The sequence below is a fragment of the Oryctolagus cuniculus genome, chromosome 8 (genome assembly GCF_051225735.1).
Source record: "Oryctolagus cuniculus isolate XC-2025 breed Fujian yellow rabbit chromosome 8, ASM5122573v1, whole genome shotgun sequence".
Classification (NCBI taxonomy): Eukaryota; Metazoa; Chordata; class Mammalia; order Lagomorpha; family Leporidae; genus Oryctolagus; species Oryctolagus cuniculus.
The window spans coordinates 137,697,570-137,712,084 of NC_142874.1; the positions used below are offsets into that span (position 1 = coordinate 137,697,570).

General features: G+C 52.9%; 1 protein-coding gene across 1 annotated transcript in view; it reads right to left on the reverse strand.

Moving 5' to 3' along the window:
- SPMAP2L (sperm microtubule associated protein 2 like) overlaps nucleotides 1-13,213 on the reverse strand; it is a 46,836-nt gene extending 33,623 nt beyond the window's left edge. Inside the window, exon 1 of the mRNA XM_089302723.1 lies at nucleotides 12,763-13,213. Coding sequence (XP_089158849.1) covers nucleotides 12,763-13,141 — 379 coding nt within the window. The 5' untranslated portion in view covers nucleotides 13,142-13,213. The remainder of the gene's footprint in view (nucleotides 1-12,762) is intronic.
- Nucleotides 13,214-14,515: the final 1,302 nt, after the last annotated feature.

Below are 14,515 nucleotides of genomic sequence, written 5' to 3' on the forward strand. Positions count from 1 at the left end.
TGCCTGTCAAAAAAAAAAAAAAAAAAAAAAGACTAAATGTGGTGAAAGTTACTTTGGGTCACAAATAAACGCGATGTTGTAACTCAGGTTGTTTTCTAATTCATTCAGTTGTAAATAAGGTTGCATTAACCCTAAAATTTATGTGCTTTCTTTTTTAAAATTCTAGGCCAAGATGATTACCTGTCACAGCCATGTTCAGATAAACTATCTGTGGACTGATTTTTTGAGACATGGCAATTAAAATTTTTTTACTTACGTATGTGAGGGGCACACAGAGAGAGAGAGAGAGAGAGAGAGAGTGTTCCTGTCCCCTGGCTCACTCCCTAAATGCCTACAATGGCCAGGGCTAGGTCCCATCAAGAGAGGAGAGGAGAACCCCGCCCATGTCTCCCTCCCATATAGGTTTCAGGGACTCCATTTCTTCCGCTGTCACCTGCTACCCCTCAGAGTCTGCTTTAGCAGGAAGCTGGAGGCAGGAGCCGGAGGCGGATATCAAACCCGAGGGCTCCAATATGGGGTCTTGCAGTTCAACCCAGGTCTTAAGCGTTGGACTGACCACCGGCCCCTAGATCTTTAACGATTTACAAAATAAAGGCTATCGGTGATTTATTTTTGATACCAAAAAAAAAAAATTCTCTTACCAGTGTTATACAAGGCATAAAATAAACTAAAATTTGATCATGTGGAGGTGAATAGAGTCCTATTTTCTTACTTTTCTCCTTTTTCAAAGTTTATTCCTAATTGTGCTCCATGAAATCAAGTTAAATGAAGGAAAATAAGGACATTTCCAATAAAGTATCTTAAATTATTGAATACAAGGTAAAATTTTTCTCCAAAAATTGTTCTCCAGAGAAGAATTTATGATATGTGAGAAAATTCTGGCAAGAATCTATTTATGAGGCACTTTCTTAGTTTATTTTCCCAACAAAGAACTGATTAAGGAAAATATATTAGCTTAAAACAACTTCAGTAAATGCTAGAAGGGCTCAGTACAGAGGTGTTCCTGCCAAAATTAATATTTAAAGGGGGAGCAGAGGTGAAGAGATTTAAAAGAATCTTAGTGACTATTCTTGTAGCTATGATCTTATAATAGTAAGGGTTGGGCGTCGCTTTAAATAAGCTTTAAACATTTTAAAACACAAGCCATAAAGACAAGTTACAATAAAGATCATAGTGATTAGGGGCAGCTACTGTGGCATAGAAGGCGAAGCCTCTCTGTGGGCGCCGGTTTGAGTCCTAGTTATTCCACTTCCAGCTCCCTGCTAATGCGCCTGGGAAGGCAGTGGAAGATGGCCTAAGTCCTTGGGCCCCTGCACCCCTGTGGGAGACCTGGAAGAAGCTCCTGGCTCCTGGCTTCAACCTTACCCAGCACTGGCTGTTGCGGCCATTTGGGAAGTGAACCAGTGGATGGAAAACTCTCTCTCTCTCTCTCTCTCGCTCTCGCTCTCGCTCTCGCTCTCTCTCCTTCTCTGTAACTCTCTCAAAAAATAAATATGAAAAAACAATGAGGCTTGTTAGGAAATTCCAGAAACTAGCCTTGAGACAGCTGTGAAGTTGCCAGGTAGTCTGGCCCAGCGCGGTCGGCGTGAGCGGAGGACGGAAGTCCTGACTGCAGAGCAACGGCCGGAACGGAGGACCTCAGATAAGGGAGACGTGTATGGCCGCTCACCAATACACCCAGCTTCACATCAACGAAGCCTGCACCCGTGGCTCAGGGCTGACCGCCGGCACCAGCACCGCCTCTCCCAACCCCTTTTCTCTCCCTTAAAAATTCTCTCCTGGCCTGGCACTGTGGCACAGCGGGTTAAGCCTGCAACGCTGCCATCCCATAGGAATGCCGGTTCGAGTTCCACCGGCTCTGCTCCCAATCCAGCTCCCTGCTAATGGGCCTGGGAAAGCAGCAGAGGACAGCCCAAGTGCTTGGACCCCTGCCACCGACATGGGAGACCGGGCTGGAGCTCCTGGCTTCAGCCATGGCAGCCATTTGTGGAGTGAACCAGTAGATGAATGATTCTGTCTCTCTCTCTCCCCCTTCCTCCCTCCCTTTCTCCCTCTCTCTCCCTGAACTCTGCCTTTCATATAAATGAAATAAAACTTTTTTTTTTTTTGACAGGCAGAGTTAGACAGTGAGAGAGAGAGAGAGAGAGAGAAAGGTCTTCCTTTTTCTGTTGGTTCAGCCCCCAAGTGGCTGCTACGGCCGCTGCGCTGCGCTGATCCGAAGCCAGGAGCCAGGTGCTTCTCCTGGTCTCCCATGGGGTGCAGGGCCCAAGCACTTGGGCCATCCTCCACTGCACTCCCGGGCCACAGCAGAGAGCTGGCCTGGAGGAGGAGCAACCGGGACAGGATCTGGTGCCCCGACCAGGACTAGAACCCGGTGTGCCGGCGCCGCAGGTGGAGGATTAGCCTAGTGAGCCGCGGCGCCGGCCTGAAATAAAACTTTTAAAGAAAATCCTCCTGCTAACTTGCCAGCTGTGGGAGGGGGTGTTACGGTTGGGCCTAAATTAATTTTCCAGGTTCTTGCCTTTCACTCAGAGAACAGTTCTAAATCAGGCCCAAACATGGCATGCAGTGTGAAAAACTCTAGGTGAGAAAAATACACGGGCCCGTTAGGGCTTTATTAAGGGAGAATGGGCTATAGAAAGGGAATTATCGTACTGTGCTCTACTCGCCCTGAGTCCACGGGGAGGACAGAGAGCTCCTGCCCTTAGCTTTCTACACTTTAGCTAAGCGGGAAGGGTGTACTGTGGTACCACCCCCACGTCCCGGGGAGGAGGTGGTACTTCCTGGGGAGGGCTCCCCTGATTGACAGGTAGGTGAACCTGGCAACACAGAGCGGAGGAGGTGCGGCTTCCAGCTCATGACCTGAAAATTATCTGTCTGAGCTGTCCTACATCAAGGGTAGTGGAGACTTCTGTGAGCCAGGGTCCATCCATCCCCCCCTGCCCTGTCCTGCCCTGCCCCTAGACGCTGGACTCCTGAGTAAACCTGTTTCTTTGCAACAACGCTCGTCTCTGGCGGACTGGCCGTGCAGCAGTGGGCAGCCTGGGCCTAATTTTAACCAGTATCAACCCCACTTCCTATCATCCATCTTCCGTTCCCCCCGAGCCTCACCCAGTGCACCCACCACCTAATTTGCTCCAACCTCAGCCAGCCTCTTAATCTAGTCCTGTGCAAGAAACAGGGACGCTCCAAGAGCACACTGAAGACGTCATAAGGAATGAGTCAGCGTCAGAGAATTTATTTTCTAACAAACAAATGGTGCTTCAAAAATCCAGAGAGGATAAGGGCCACTGATGGAGACCAAAAGGGCAAAGACATGAGACCCCATACGCAACACGTGGCTAGAGTCCAAATCCAAACAAATCAATGGAAGAAAATGCACCTTGAGGACAATTAGGGAGGCCAAGTATTTAGTGGTATTAGAGAATAATTGTAAGTGTTGTTTGGGGGGCTGGCACTGTGGCGTAGCAGGTAAAGCCGCCGCCCGTGGTGCCGGCATCCCATATGGGAGTTGGTTCGAGTCCTGGCTGCTCCACTTCTGATCCAGCTCTCTGCTATGGCCTGGGAAAGCAGTGGAAGATGGCTCAGGTTGTTGGGCCCCTGCAACGGCGTGGGAGACCCGGAAGAAGCTCCTGGCTCCTGGCTTCAGATTGGTGCAGCTCCAGCCGTTGCGGCCATCTGGGGAGTGAACCATCAGACAGAAGACCTCTCTCTCTCTCTCTCTCTCTCTTCCTGCCACTCCTCTCTCTGTGTAACTCCAACTTTCAAATAAAGAAATCTTTTTAAAAAAATGATATACCCCGAAAAAGTATCTGAAGCTACTCAGCAAAGGGAGTCTAGTGGTGTCAAATGCACACATGAATAAATGAAACCAAACTGGTTCTCATGAAATATGACACCAGAAATACATGTCTTTAAGTTATATCGCTTATTTTAATGTTATTTTAATTTTGTGCATACAGCCGAATTAATACAATTATAAATACACTTTTGTCTGTTTTAGCTTTCTGCGGTGGGCGCACCATAGCAAACTTCCAGTGTCTTCCCGACAGTAAGCTTCCTCCTCTCCTACGTCTCCACACAAACCTCCCACACGTGGCTGAGCCATGAGTCCAGGGAACAGCGTGTTAGGAGAGGGTAGGGGAAGATCTGACACGCCCACCCGTCCTCCTTGGCCAAGCTTCCTGCCCACAGCACACTCCAGCTTCCCCGCCAGTTCCCTCTCCTGCAGGAAGTGACAGCGGCATTCCTGTGCCCAAGCGAGGCTAGACTGCCCCCACCTGTCCAGTCGTGGCAGCATTTCCCAGCCTTTGGATCCACTAACAGGGCTTTGAAGGCCGGGTCCACTGCTGGGCTCCCTTGGACAAAGCACTGGGTCTCATATTCCCTGTCTGGGAGCCGGGGACAGAGCTGCTTGGCAAGGTTGTGTGGGGACGACAGAAAGCCTGCCACGCAGAGACCCTGCTTGTGTTGGGCTGAGCATGCACATCCCATTCATTGCCTGGACTCTGCTTAGAGCTTTTGCATGCGATGCTGGGTCGCTGTTTCCCCTTAGCTTGTGAGCTGCTTGGGAACACTCGCTTTCTGTTGTACACCTTGTCCCATGTGGTGTACACCTTGTCCCATGCGGTGTACATCACTGAACAGATGTTTCCTTCTCTGCCTGTCACAGGACTACCAGCTACGAGGGTGCTTTAAAAAGCTCATGGGGTGCAGGGCTGGGTTAAGCTGCCACCTGAGATGCCGGCATCCCATATGGGCGCCAGCTTGTGTCCTGGCTGCTCCACTTCCGATCCAGCTCCCTGCTATGGCCTGGGAAAGCAGTGGTCATTTGGGGTGTGAACCATTGCATGGAAGCTTTCTCTCACTCTTGCTCTCTTTTTTAAAGATTTATTTATTTGAAAGAGTTACACAGAGAGAGAAGGAGAGGCAGAGAAAAAGAGAGAGAGAGAGAGAGAGAGAGAGAGAGAGAGAGGTCTTCCATCTGCTGGTTCACTCTTCAATTGACCCCAATGGCCGGAGCTGCAAAAATCTGAAGCCAGGAGCCAGGAGCTTCCTCCAGGTCTCCCACATGAGTGCAGGGGCCCAAGGCTTTAGGCCATCTTCTACTGCTTTCCCAGGTCATAGCAGAGAGCTGGATGGGAAGTGGAGCAGACAGGACTCAAACTGCCACCCATATGGGATGCTGGCACTGCAGGTGGCAGCTTAACATGCTACGCCACAGTGCTGGTCCCAGTTTTCTCTTTTTATCTCTCCCTCTCTCTCTAACTCTGACTTTCAAATAAATAAGTCTTTTTTAAAAAACAATTCATGGAAAGATGGAATTTAAAGATGTTTATTTTGATGCAAAAATATTTCAAGTCCATGCATAAGTTTTTTCATAATTTTCTTTTACATTTTTTATTAATTTATCTTCAGTTCTTATTGGAAAGCAGAGAGGAGGACAGATGGAGACAGACAGAGGTATCTCCCATCTCCTGGTTCACTCCCAAAATGCCTGGACCCACCAAGGCTGACCAGGGCAAAGCCTGAGGCCTCGACCTCGATCTGGGTCTCCCACGGCAGTGGTAGGGACCAGGTACTTGGGCCACCACCTGCTGCCTCCCAGGCTGCACACGAGCAGGAAGCTGGGTCAGAAATGGAGCAGCCCAGACCCCGGCCAGGCACTTGTCATGCACAGCCCAAGCGGCAACCTAACCACAGCGCCACCCGCCTGCCCCTTAACATGCAATCTTCATGAACTTTTGAAGGCCTCTTGTGTGCATGGATTTCAGAATTTCTTGCCCCAAAATCAACTTACAATTCCGGTTTCCACCAACTTTTTGAAGCAGGCTCACCCGAGGCACTGACGTTATAATAGCCGTTGAGCACTTACAGCGGGGTGAGTGCCGTGCCGAGCTCCAGGCGTTCGGTCACCTCCACCTCCCGGTCACCCCTAGCACCCAGTGGAGGGTCTGCTCCCATAGGGCTGATGAAGGGGCCCAGGGGATGCAGCCTGGCCCCTGGGCTCAGTCTCTGCTCTGTGACCCCTGACAAGTCAAAGCGGAAGCACGCACAGTCCTTAGCTTCAAGGTAGAATGGATGACTGTTAGGTATCCAGCGCGCAGGCTGCATGTCTGCCACCGTGCGCTCAACAAGTACCGCGGGGGTCTAGAAAGTGTTGGGGACTCTCGCATGCTGTAGTCCTTGAGCGTGGCGGGACCGCATGGCTGCGCTGCTCCGGGTCCAGGCTTTGCGTCGCTCTGTGGAGAAGGCCGCCACCTGCTGGACGGAAGCAGGATTACATGGCAGGTGCAAGGCCATCGCTCGGCACCTGAGTAAGGGTGCGAGACCCAAGGGTGGCAGCCTGCAAAGGGGAGGCAGCGGCCCCCAGAAGAACGGAACAGAACAGATCCGGGTCAGGGGGAGCGGCGGCGGGGGCGGGGGAAAGAGGGGCAGGCGGCAGCTTGAGGGGGCCTGGGAGGGTGTTTGTGGGGAGCAGCTGTCACAGAGACTGGGACTTGGAAAAAGAACATTTCGGCAGTTTTCAGATTCTTCGAGAAGCTCCCCTGGGGTCTGCGCTTTGAAGCGCTGTTGGCAGTTGTTTTAGGTGCAGTCCTGTTGCGGATCGGGAGGGTCTCTGCTGTGACACTAGGCACAGGCTCGGGCTCTCCCCTCCAGCCGTGCCTGCTGCTGTCCTGGGCACAGCCCCTGGCCGTGCCCGCTGGGCCGTGGCCCCTTGGTGCAGGGCCATTTGGGGCGAGGGCACAGAAAGTCCGGGAAAGGCGTTTGCGGTGGCTGGCACGGGAGAGGCAGGAAGAGGATGACCCCTCACTGCTGGTTAAGCAACAGCAACAAACCCGGGACTGTCCCACCTCGTGCTGAACACGACTGTGCCACGCTGTGAGGACAGCAGCGTGAGCCGTGCTCGCTCCTGCCATGCCCCCAGGTCTACACTTGCGTGGTTCTCTTCCCTTTTACTTCACATCTGTTTCCCATGCTCGGTTTTAGCTGACTTCATCTCCGGGGAGTTGGTTCAAGTGAGCAGTCACTAGAAATGTTGGATTTACCACACACACACCCCGTGCCAGGATAAGCGCCAAATGGATCAGACATTTATATATCAAAAAAGGGTGGGCATTTGATCTTAACCAGCAGTTAGGATGCCCGCGTCCCACATTTGGAGCTCCTGGTTCCATTCCTGACTCCAGCGTCTGGCCAGGTTAGACCTTGGGGAGGCAGTGGGAATGAATCGAGTTATTGGGTTCCTGCCACCATGTGGGGCACACATATGCCAAAGGGCATTTGGGGAGTGAACCAGCAGGTGGGAAGAAGGGATCTCTCTCTTCCCTCTCTCTGTCTCTGTCTCTCTCTCCCCATGTCTCTGTGTGTGTAGGCCCATGCACACGTGCACCCCTACCTCTCAAATAAGTCATGAAATAAAATAAAAGTGGGCTGAGACTTGAATGATAGGGCATAGCCATGAGGTGATCCTGGGAAAACAAGAAGCACTTCAGGTGGAAGAAACCACAAATGCAGACTGAAACAGGTCCAAGTTAAGGGCTCAGCCTCCTGGGGGCGCAGCAAGGACATAGCACAGGTGGGCACGGTGAGCATGCAGGAGGGAGGAGAGGCTGGGAGCAGACAGCCCCCTGAGCTCCAGGGAGCCCTGCACACACGGGGGCTTACCAAGAGCAGTAGGAAGGGCTCTACGGGCAAGATGTGACCCGAGCTGGTCTTTAAAATCCTCACTCTAGCAACGGTGGCAAACAGGCTGCAGGGCATGAGAGGAGAGACAGGGAGCCTACTCGGGAAGCTGACGTGGGAATCCAGATGAGGTGAGTGTTGGGGAATGTTCTGGAGGTAAAGCCAACAGAACTGGCACTGGGCGCTCGGTATTTAAGGTAAAGAAAGAGGAATCACAGAAGAATAGGAAATGTTGTCCAGCTTGAGCCACCAGATGCAGTTTTCTTAAATGGGGAAAACGGAGAGAAGAACAAGATTGGGGGGAGCATCAGGGCGTCTGTTTCAAAGCCTATTACACTTGAGATGCCTGTGATAAATCCACGTGGAGATGTCTAGATGTTGAAGGCAGGAGGGGACTTCAAAAGGTTCATGGAAGAGAGAATTACAAGATAAGCTTATTTTGGTGCAAAAAAAAAAAACCCACAACTTTTGCAATCCACGTATATAAGGGAATATTCATGGAATATGGAAAAGTGCATTATAAAAAAATAATCACGCTTGGGCAGCAAACAGCCTCTCGCTGTCCTGTGCTCCCTTGCAGTGGAGTCAATAAATCTAACTCTGCTCGCTCTGCCTCACCGCCCTGGTGAATTATTTCACCACCCATGACCTTGGCCTCAGCATTCATCCTGGCCCAGCCCTGGCTGCTGCAGCCATCTGGGGAATGGATCAGTGGATGGAAGAGTCTCTCTCTCTCTCTCTCTCTCTCTCTCTCTCTCTCTCTCCCTCCCTCCTTCTCTGTCACTCTGCCTGTCACTTAAGTAAATAATTTTTTTAAAAGCATGCTTGGACTTCAATATAGTTTTGCAGCAAAATAAACTTATCTTTTAATTCCAGGTTTTTCCCACGAACTCTTCGAAGTGCCTGCTTGTGATTGTCCACCTCAGGACAGCGGAAGTGGAGTGGGAGTACAAAAGTTAGAAGGCAGCAGCCTGGAAATGCTGTTTAAAGCCACAGCCGTGGATACGCCCACCTAGGGGAGAAGGGCCAGGATGGAACCAGCTGGAGCGCAGGAGTACAGAGAGGGCTTGGCCGCTGGGTCTGAGAAGGAGCCAGCAGTCTGGGGGGGATGACCAGGGAGATCGTGGTGTCGGAGAGGGCCTGAGAAGGAGACAGGCATGTCGGGAAGAGGGGAGCCGCCACGAGGTGAAATGAGGTGCTCCTAGCAATGCTGCTCATGGCTAACGGCTACTGAGCACTGCCCCGTGCCGCCGTCTGTGCAAGCCACTGTGGCAGTGTTTGGAAAAGCCCAAGGGTGGAGAAGGACCCACTCGCTTTGGTCAGGGCAGGTGATTAGCCTAGCCATGCAGGTGCTGGTGTCCCACACCAGAGTCCTTAAGTCTTACGCCGACCCAACTAGGCAGCAGGATGGTTCCTGTCACACTCACAGGAGGTCTGAGCAGTGTTCCCAGCTCTGGCCCAGCCCCAGTCACTGTGGGCATTTGGGGAGTAAATCAGCAGATAGGAGCTTGCTCTCTCTCTCTCTCTCCCTCTCCCTCCTGCTCTCTCTCTTTCTCGCTGACTCTCAAATCAATTTAAAAAAAAAAAAAAACAGTCATGCTCAGGATATATCTGTAACTCAAAGTTAGGACTTGCTAGTGCCTTGAGGCAGGGTATGGGAATAAAGCAGGTGTTAGAATGATGGCATGCCTTAGGACAGAAGAAGCCTTGTGTGCACAACACATGTTCAAGCAAGGATGCTAAATAGGCTCTGGAGTTCAGAGGAGAAGTTGAGGCTATCGATAAAGTCACCAGCCTATAAGTAACGCCATGTAATTGATGACATCACCCAGAGAATAAGGAAAGCTCTAAAGGAACCCGAGAGGCCTCAGACATCAGGCGTTTCAGCCTGAAGGTTGGCAAGAGAAGGGTCCAGCAAAGGAAACTGAGTCAGGAACAATCACTGAGGCAGGACAGTGGAGGGAGCCGTCTCCCGGAATCCAGTGAAGAAAGACTTCTAAGAAAAGAGCAACTGTGTCCGCTGGGTAGGATGAGGATGAAGCGCTCACACCAGATCTGGGGCAGAGGTCATTGTGACCTCAACACAAGCAACTTCAGCTAAGCGGAGGGATGGCAGCCTAGTTCCAGTGGTTCTCAAGAGAGTGGGAACAGAAGACATACAGATGGTAATTTCTGGACAACTCTTTTGAGAATTTTTTCTTCTAAAGAAGAGCAGAGAAATAGGAGTGGTACTTGGAGGGGCACACGGCATTAAGGGAAAGGTGTTTTATTTTTAAGAGTTGAATTATTGTGCACGCGTGAATGCCACTAGGAATGATCCAGAAAGTCTGCGAGAGCAACGATGCAGGAGGGGGGATAATCTTGGGGACAATGAGCTTTAAGAAGTTAGGTGGGGCTGGTGCTGTGGGTTAAATCAGGTTAAAGCCCTGGCCTGCAGCACCAGCATCCCAGATGGGTGCTGGTTCAAGTCCCAGCTGCTCCACTTCCTATCCAGCTCTCTGCTCTGGCCTGGGATAGCAGTGGAGGATGACCCAAGTCCTTGGGCCCCTGCACCCATGTCAGAGACCCAGAAGAAGCTTCCAGCTCCTGGCTTCAGATCAGATCAGCTCAGCTCTGGCCGTTGCAGCCATTTGGGGAGTGAACCAGCAGATGAAAGACACCTCTCTCTTCTACCTCTCTCTTTCAAATAATTAAAAAAATTAATCATTAAAAGAAAAAGGAAACTAAGTAGGATGGGATCCAATGTATGGACTAACGGGATGGCCTTTAATAGGAACAGGATAGCTTATCCATTGTGAACAAGAGAAAAGGACAGATGCTGGAAGCTTGGCAAATCCCATGTTGGAAAGAAAGGAAGATCTAGTGTGATTTCCCCTTTGCTGGGGTGGGGGGATCGTCGGTGAGGAGCGAGGAGGGAGGAAGGGACATCTGGGAAACGGACTGGGAAGAGCACTGCTGTGACCAAGCCCCGCTGAGAGCCCTGAATTGCGGCATCAGGCCGCACAGTTGTTTGCCTCTGCCATCGTTATCTAACCAGGCAAGAATGATGGCGAGAGAAGCAAGGGAGTTCAGGACATATGCAAGGCAGTGGTTCCACGGGTGGCTAGGAGTAGCAGGACACCCAGTAGTGACAGGTACAGAAGAGGAGCAGGACACCCAGTAGTGACAGGTACAGAAGAGGAGCAGGGCCAACGGACTACAGGTCCACTTGAAGTTGACATTTTGCTTTAGCCAAAGGAGGGCAATTGAGGGGGAGAGTTGGAAATACACAGCCTGGAGATTAGAGTGCTTGGAACACTCTGGAAAGTGTGCGGCCGTTGACAAGCGATGGGGTGAAAAATGAGATCATTTGGGGTGGGAAGGTGATACATCCAGGGGACGCTGCCACCCCTGGTGGTGAACAGAAACACGGTACACTAGAGCAGTTTCCGTGACGTGGAGGGGACAGACGCCCAATGCGGGGCGGTGGGGTGGGGAGTGAGTAGAGGATGAGACTGGAGGAAATCGACTCAGTGCAGACAAGTCTTCCGACAAGGTCTGCAGAAGGTGGTGACGGCAGGCGAAGCAGGAGTCTGAAGACGGAGCAGGGGCCAGGGTGATGTCAAGATGAGCTGTCCAGGCGTGTGTGCGCGCCTGGGACTCACTCTCTAGAAAGGGAGACATAGATGCTGCAGGAGGGAGGGGTGCAGACGGCATTTTGTCCTCTTCTGAGAGACCAGGAAAATGGACTGCAGGTGGATAAAGTGAGCTAAGCAGGCAGTGCCAAAGGACAGATGGACTTGAGGCGATGAAATTGGATAAAAGGGCCGGCGCTGTGGCTCACTAGGCTAACCCTCCGCCTTGCGGCGCCGGCACACTGGGTTCTAGTCCCGGTTGGGGCGCCGGATTCTGTCCCGGTTGCCCCTCTTCCAGTCCAGCTCTCTGCTGTGGCCAGGGAGTGCAGTGGAGGATGGCCCAGGTGCTTGGGCCCTGCACCCCATGGGAGATCAGGAGAAGCACCTGGCTCCTGGCTTCAGATCAGCACGGTTCGCCGGCTGCAGCGCGCCGCTGGGGTGGCCACTGAGGGTGAACCAATGGTAAAAGGAAGACCTTTCTCTCTGTCTTTCTCTCTCACTGTCCACTCTGTCAAAAATAAATAAATAAATAAATAAATAGAAATCGGATAAAAGCAGTGAGCGCCCATGTGCAATCTTGGACAGTGAGTCACCTGCGTGGGCGCAGAGGGTGGAGGGTTTGCTGGCCTTAGCCAAGGCTGGGTTTTGTCAGGAGCTACACAGAGGGGAAGGTGTGAGAACAGTTATAATGGCAGATCGTAGAATGGAGGCCGTAGAATGGAGGAGTCAGCCAGAACATGCGACAAAAACTGGCCAGCTGAGCGACTGAAGGGTCATCATGGACAAAGGATTGCATGGGGTTGGGTCATCAGTGAGGGGTCACAGTGAGCTGATGTGGTCACAGCAAGGGCGGTAACACCCAAGTGCCACCAGTGCTGTTACCTTGTGAGCCTGGTGAGCAGGTACTGAACACTTAGTACCTGAACTCTGAGACTCGGTCAACGAATGCGTTTACATCCCAGGCAACCCGGTGCCAATCGCTGACAAAAAATAACCTCTTTTCAAGGATCCTGTCCTTTAGCTGGGGCAAATCCAGCCTGCGACTATAGGGGTGAGGTTCAAGGGGCAGCAACAAGTCACCAAGAACAGCCGGGGTGGTGTAGCCAAAGCAGCCACCCGTAGTGCTGGCATCCCATGGGGCGCTGGTTTGAGTCCTGGCTGCTCCACTTCCAATCCAGCTTCCTGCTAATGGCCAGGGAAAGCAGAGGAAGATGGCCCACGTGCTTGGGCCCCCGAACCTGCGTGGGAGACCTGGCTGAAGCTCCTTGCTCAGCACTAGTGGCTGTGGCTATCTGGGGAGTGAACAAGCGGACGGGAGATCTCTCTCTCTCTCTCTCTTTCTGTAATTGTTTCCAAATAAATAAATCTTAAAAAAAAAAAAAAAAAAAAAAAAAAAAAACGCAAATCTCCCCAAGGCCAGATGCTGGGGTGTGGACCGACCAGGTGGTGGGGTGACACCTACCGCTCATGGAGGGCAGCCGGGGCGGGGGTCTGCAGATCAGCGACGGCGACACCAGCACCGCGCGCGGCCACACGACTCGTCTGGGCTCGCGGGGCTCCCGGAACGCGGGGGCCGTGTGGACAGCGCGGGGCGCGCGGGGCTCGTAGGGCTCGCAGGATCGGCGGGGTTCGGGGGTCTCGTCTCGCGCCTCTCCCTCCTCTTCCTCCTCGTCCTCCTCTTCCTCCTCGTCCTCCTCCTCGGTCTCCCTGCGCTCACTGTTGTGCTCCTGGAGAAGCCTGAGCATCAGGGGCTCCTGGGAGACTTCGGAACTGCGGGACGCTTCTGCCATGTCCTCCCCTTCGGTCACCTCGGACTGCACGGATGAACGTGGAAACGCCATGGGTGCTCGCGACTCTCGGCCTCGCCGCCCGCAGCCAGGCGCCGACCGCTTTCTGCGAGCTCAGTAGCCCACACGGGCTGCCCGCGCCCACGCCCGCCAGCGCTGCACCTTCACACCCGGCCCCGCCCCTGGTCCCGCAGAGCCCCGCCCAGGCCCCGCCCCGAGCCCCGCCCCACACACAGCCGGGCCCTATCCTCGCCCTTTCTCGAACAGGCCCCGCCCCACGCCCACAGTCCCGCCCCAGCCACGCCCCCGACTCCGCCTGAGAAGCTCCGTGTGCCCTGTCCGGTTGCCGCGGGACTGCCAGCCGCACGGGGATCTCTGTGCAGGCGGTGTGGCGCCAAGGAACCAAGGCGCGCCGGTGGATCCTGGGGTCGGGATGCCGGCCCCGTCCCGGTGTCGAAGGCCCTGGGGGCAGAACCGGTCAGCTGCTAGTCTGGCTGAGGCGCCGCTCAGATGCACACGGGTCTCTCTCCGTCGACGTTACTGGTAGTGTCTGCGGACCCTCAATCACAGCACTTGGAATGAGGTGCTTTGGCATTAGCAGGTCGTTTCCAAGCTCAGGAGGCGTCTCGAAGGTTGGGATGTTCACCTAAGCTTCACACGCAAACACTGTGTTAACTACTGAAGGGAGCCGTGTTATTTTTGTAAATCTTGTTAATTATCATGTGTTCTCCACGTACGCGTATTATCTTTTTTTTTTTTTTTTGACAGGCAGAGTGGACAGTGAGACAGAGAGACAGAGGGAAAGGTCTTCCTTTGCTGTTGGTTCACCCTCCAATGGCCGCTGCGGCTGGCGCACCGCACTGATCCAATGGCAGGAGCCAGGTACTTGTCCTGGTCTCCCACGGGGTGCAGGGCCCAAGCACTTGAGCCATCCTCCACTGCACTCCCTGGCCACAGCAGAGAGCTGGCCTGGAAGAGGGGCAGCTGGGACAGAATCCGGCACCCCGACCAGGACTAGAACCCGGTGTGGGTGTGCCGGCGCGCCGCAGGCGGAGGATTAGCCTATTGGGCACCAGCCGTGTATTATCTTTTAAATGCAATGGACCACAAGGTTTGTAATCCTGGTTTTGGCATCTTTTCCTTTTATCATTATTATTTTGTACCTAGATATTTTTTAAAGTAAGGTTTTTCGTTCGTTTGTTTTTTTAAGATTTATCAGAGAGAGAAAGAGATGGTCCACCCACTGGTTCACTCCCCAGATGGCTGCAGTGACCAGTGCTGGCCAGGCTGAAGCCAGCAGCCAGGAGCTCCATCCGAGTCTCTCATAGGGGTGGAGGGTCCCAAGCACTTGGGCCATTTTCTGTTGCTTTCCCAGACACATTAGCAGGGAGCTGGACTGGAAGTAGGGCCGCTGAGACTCGAACCAGT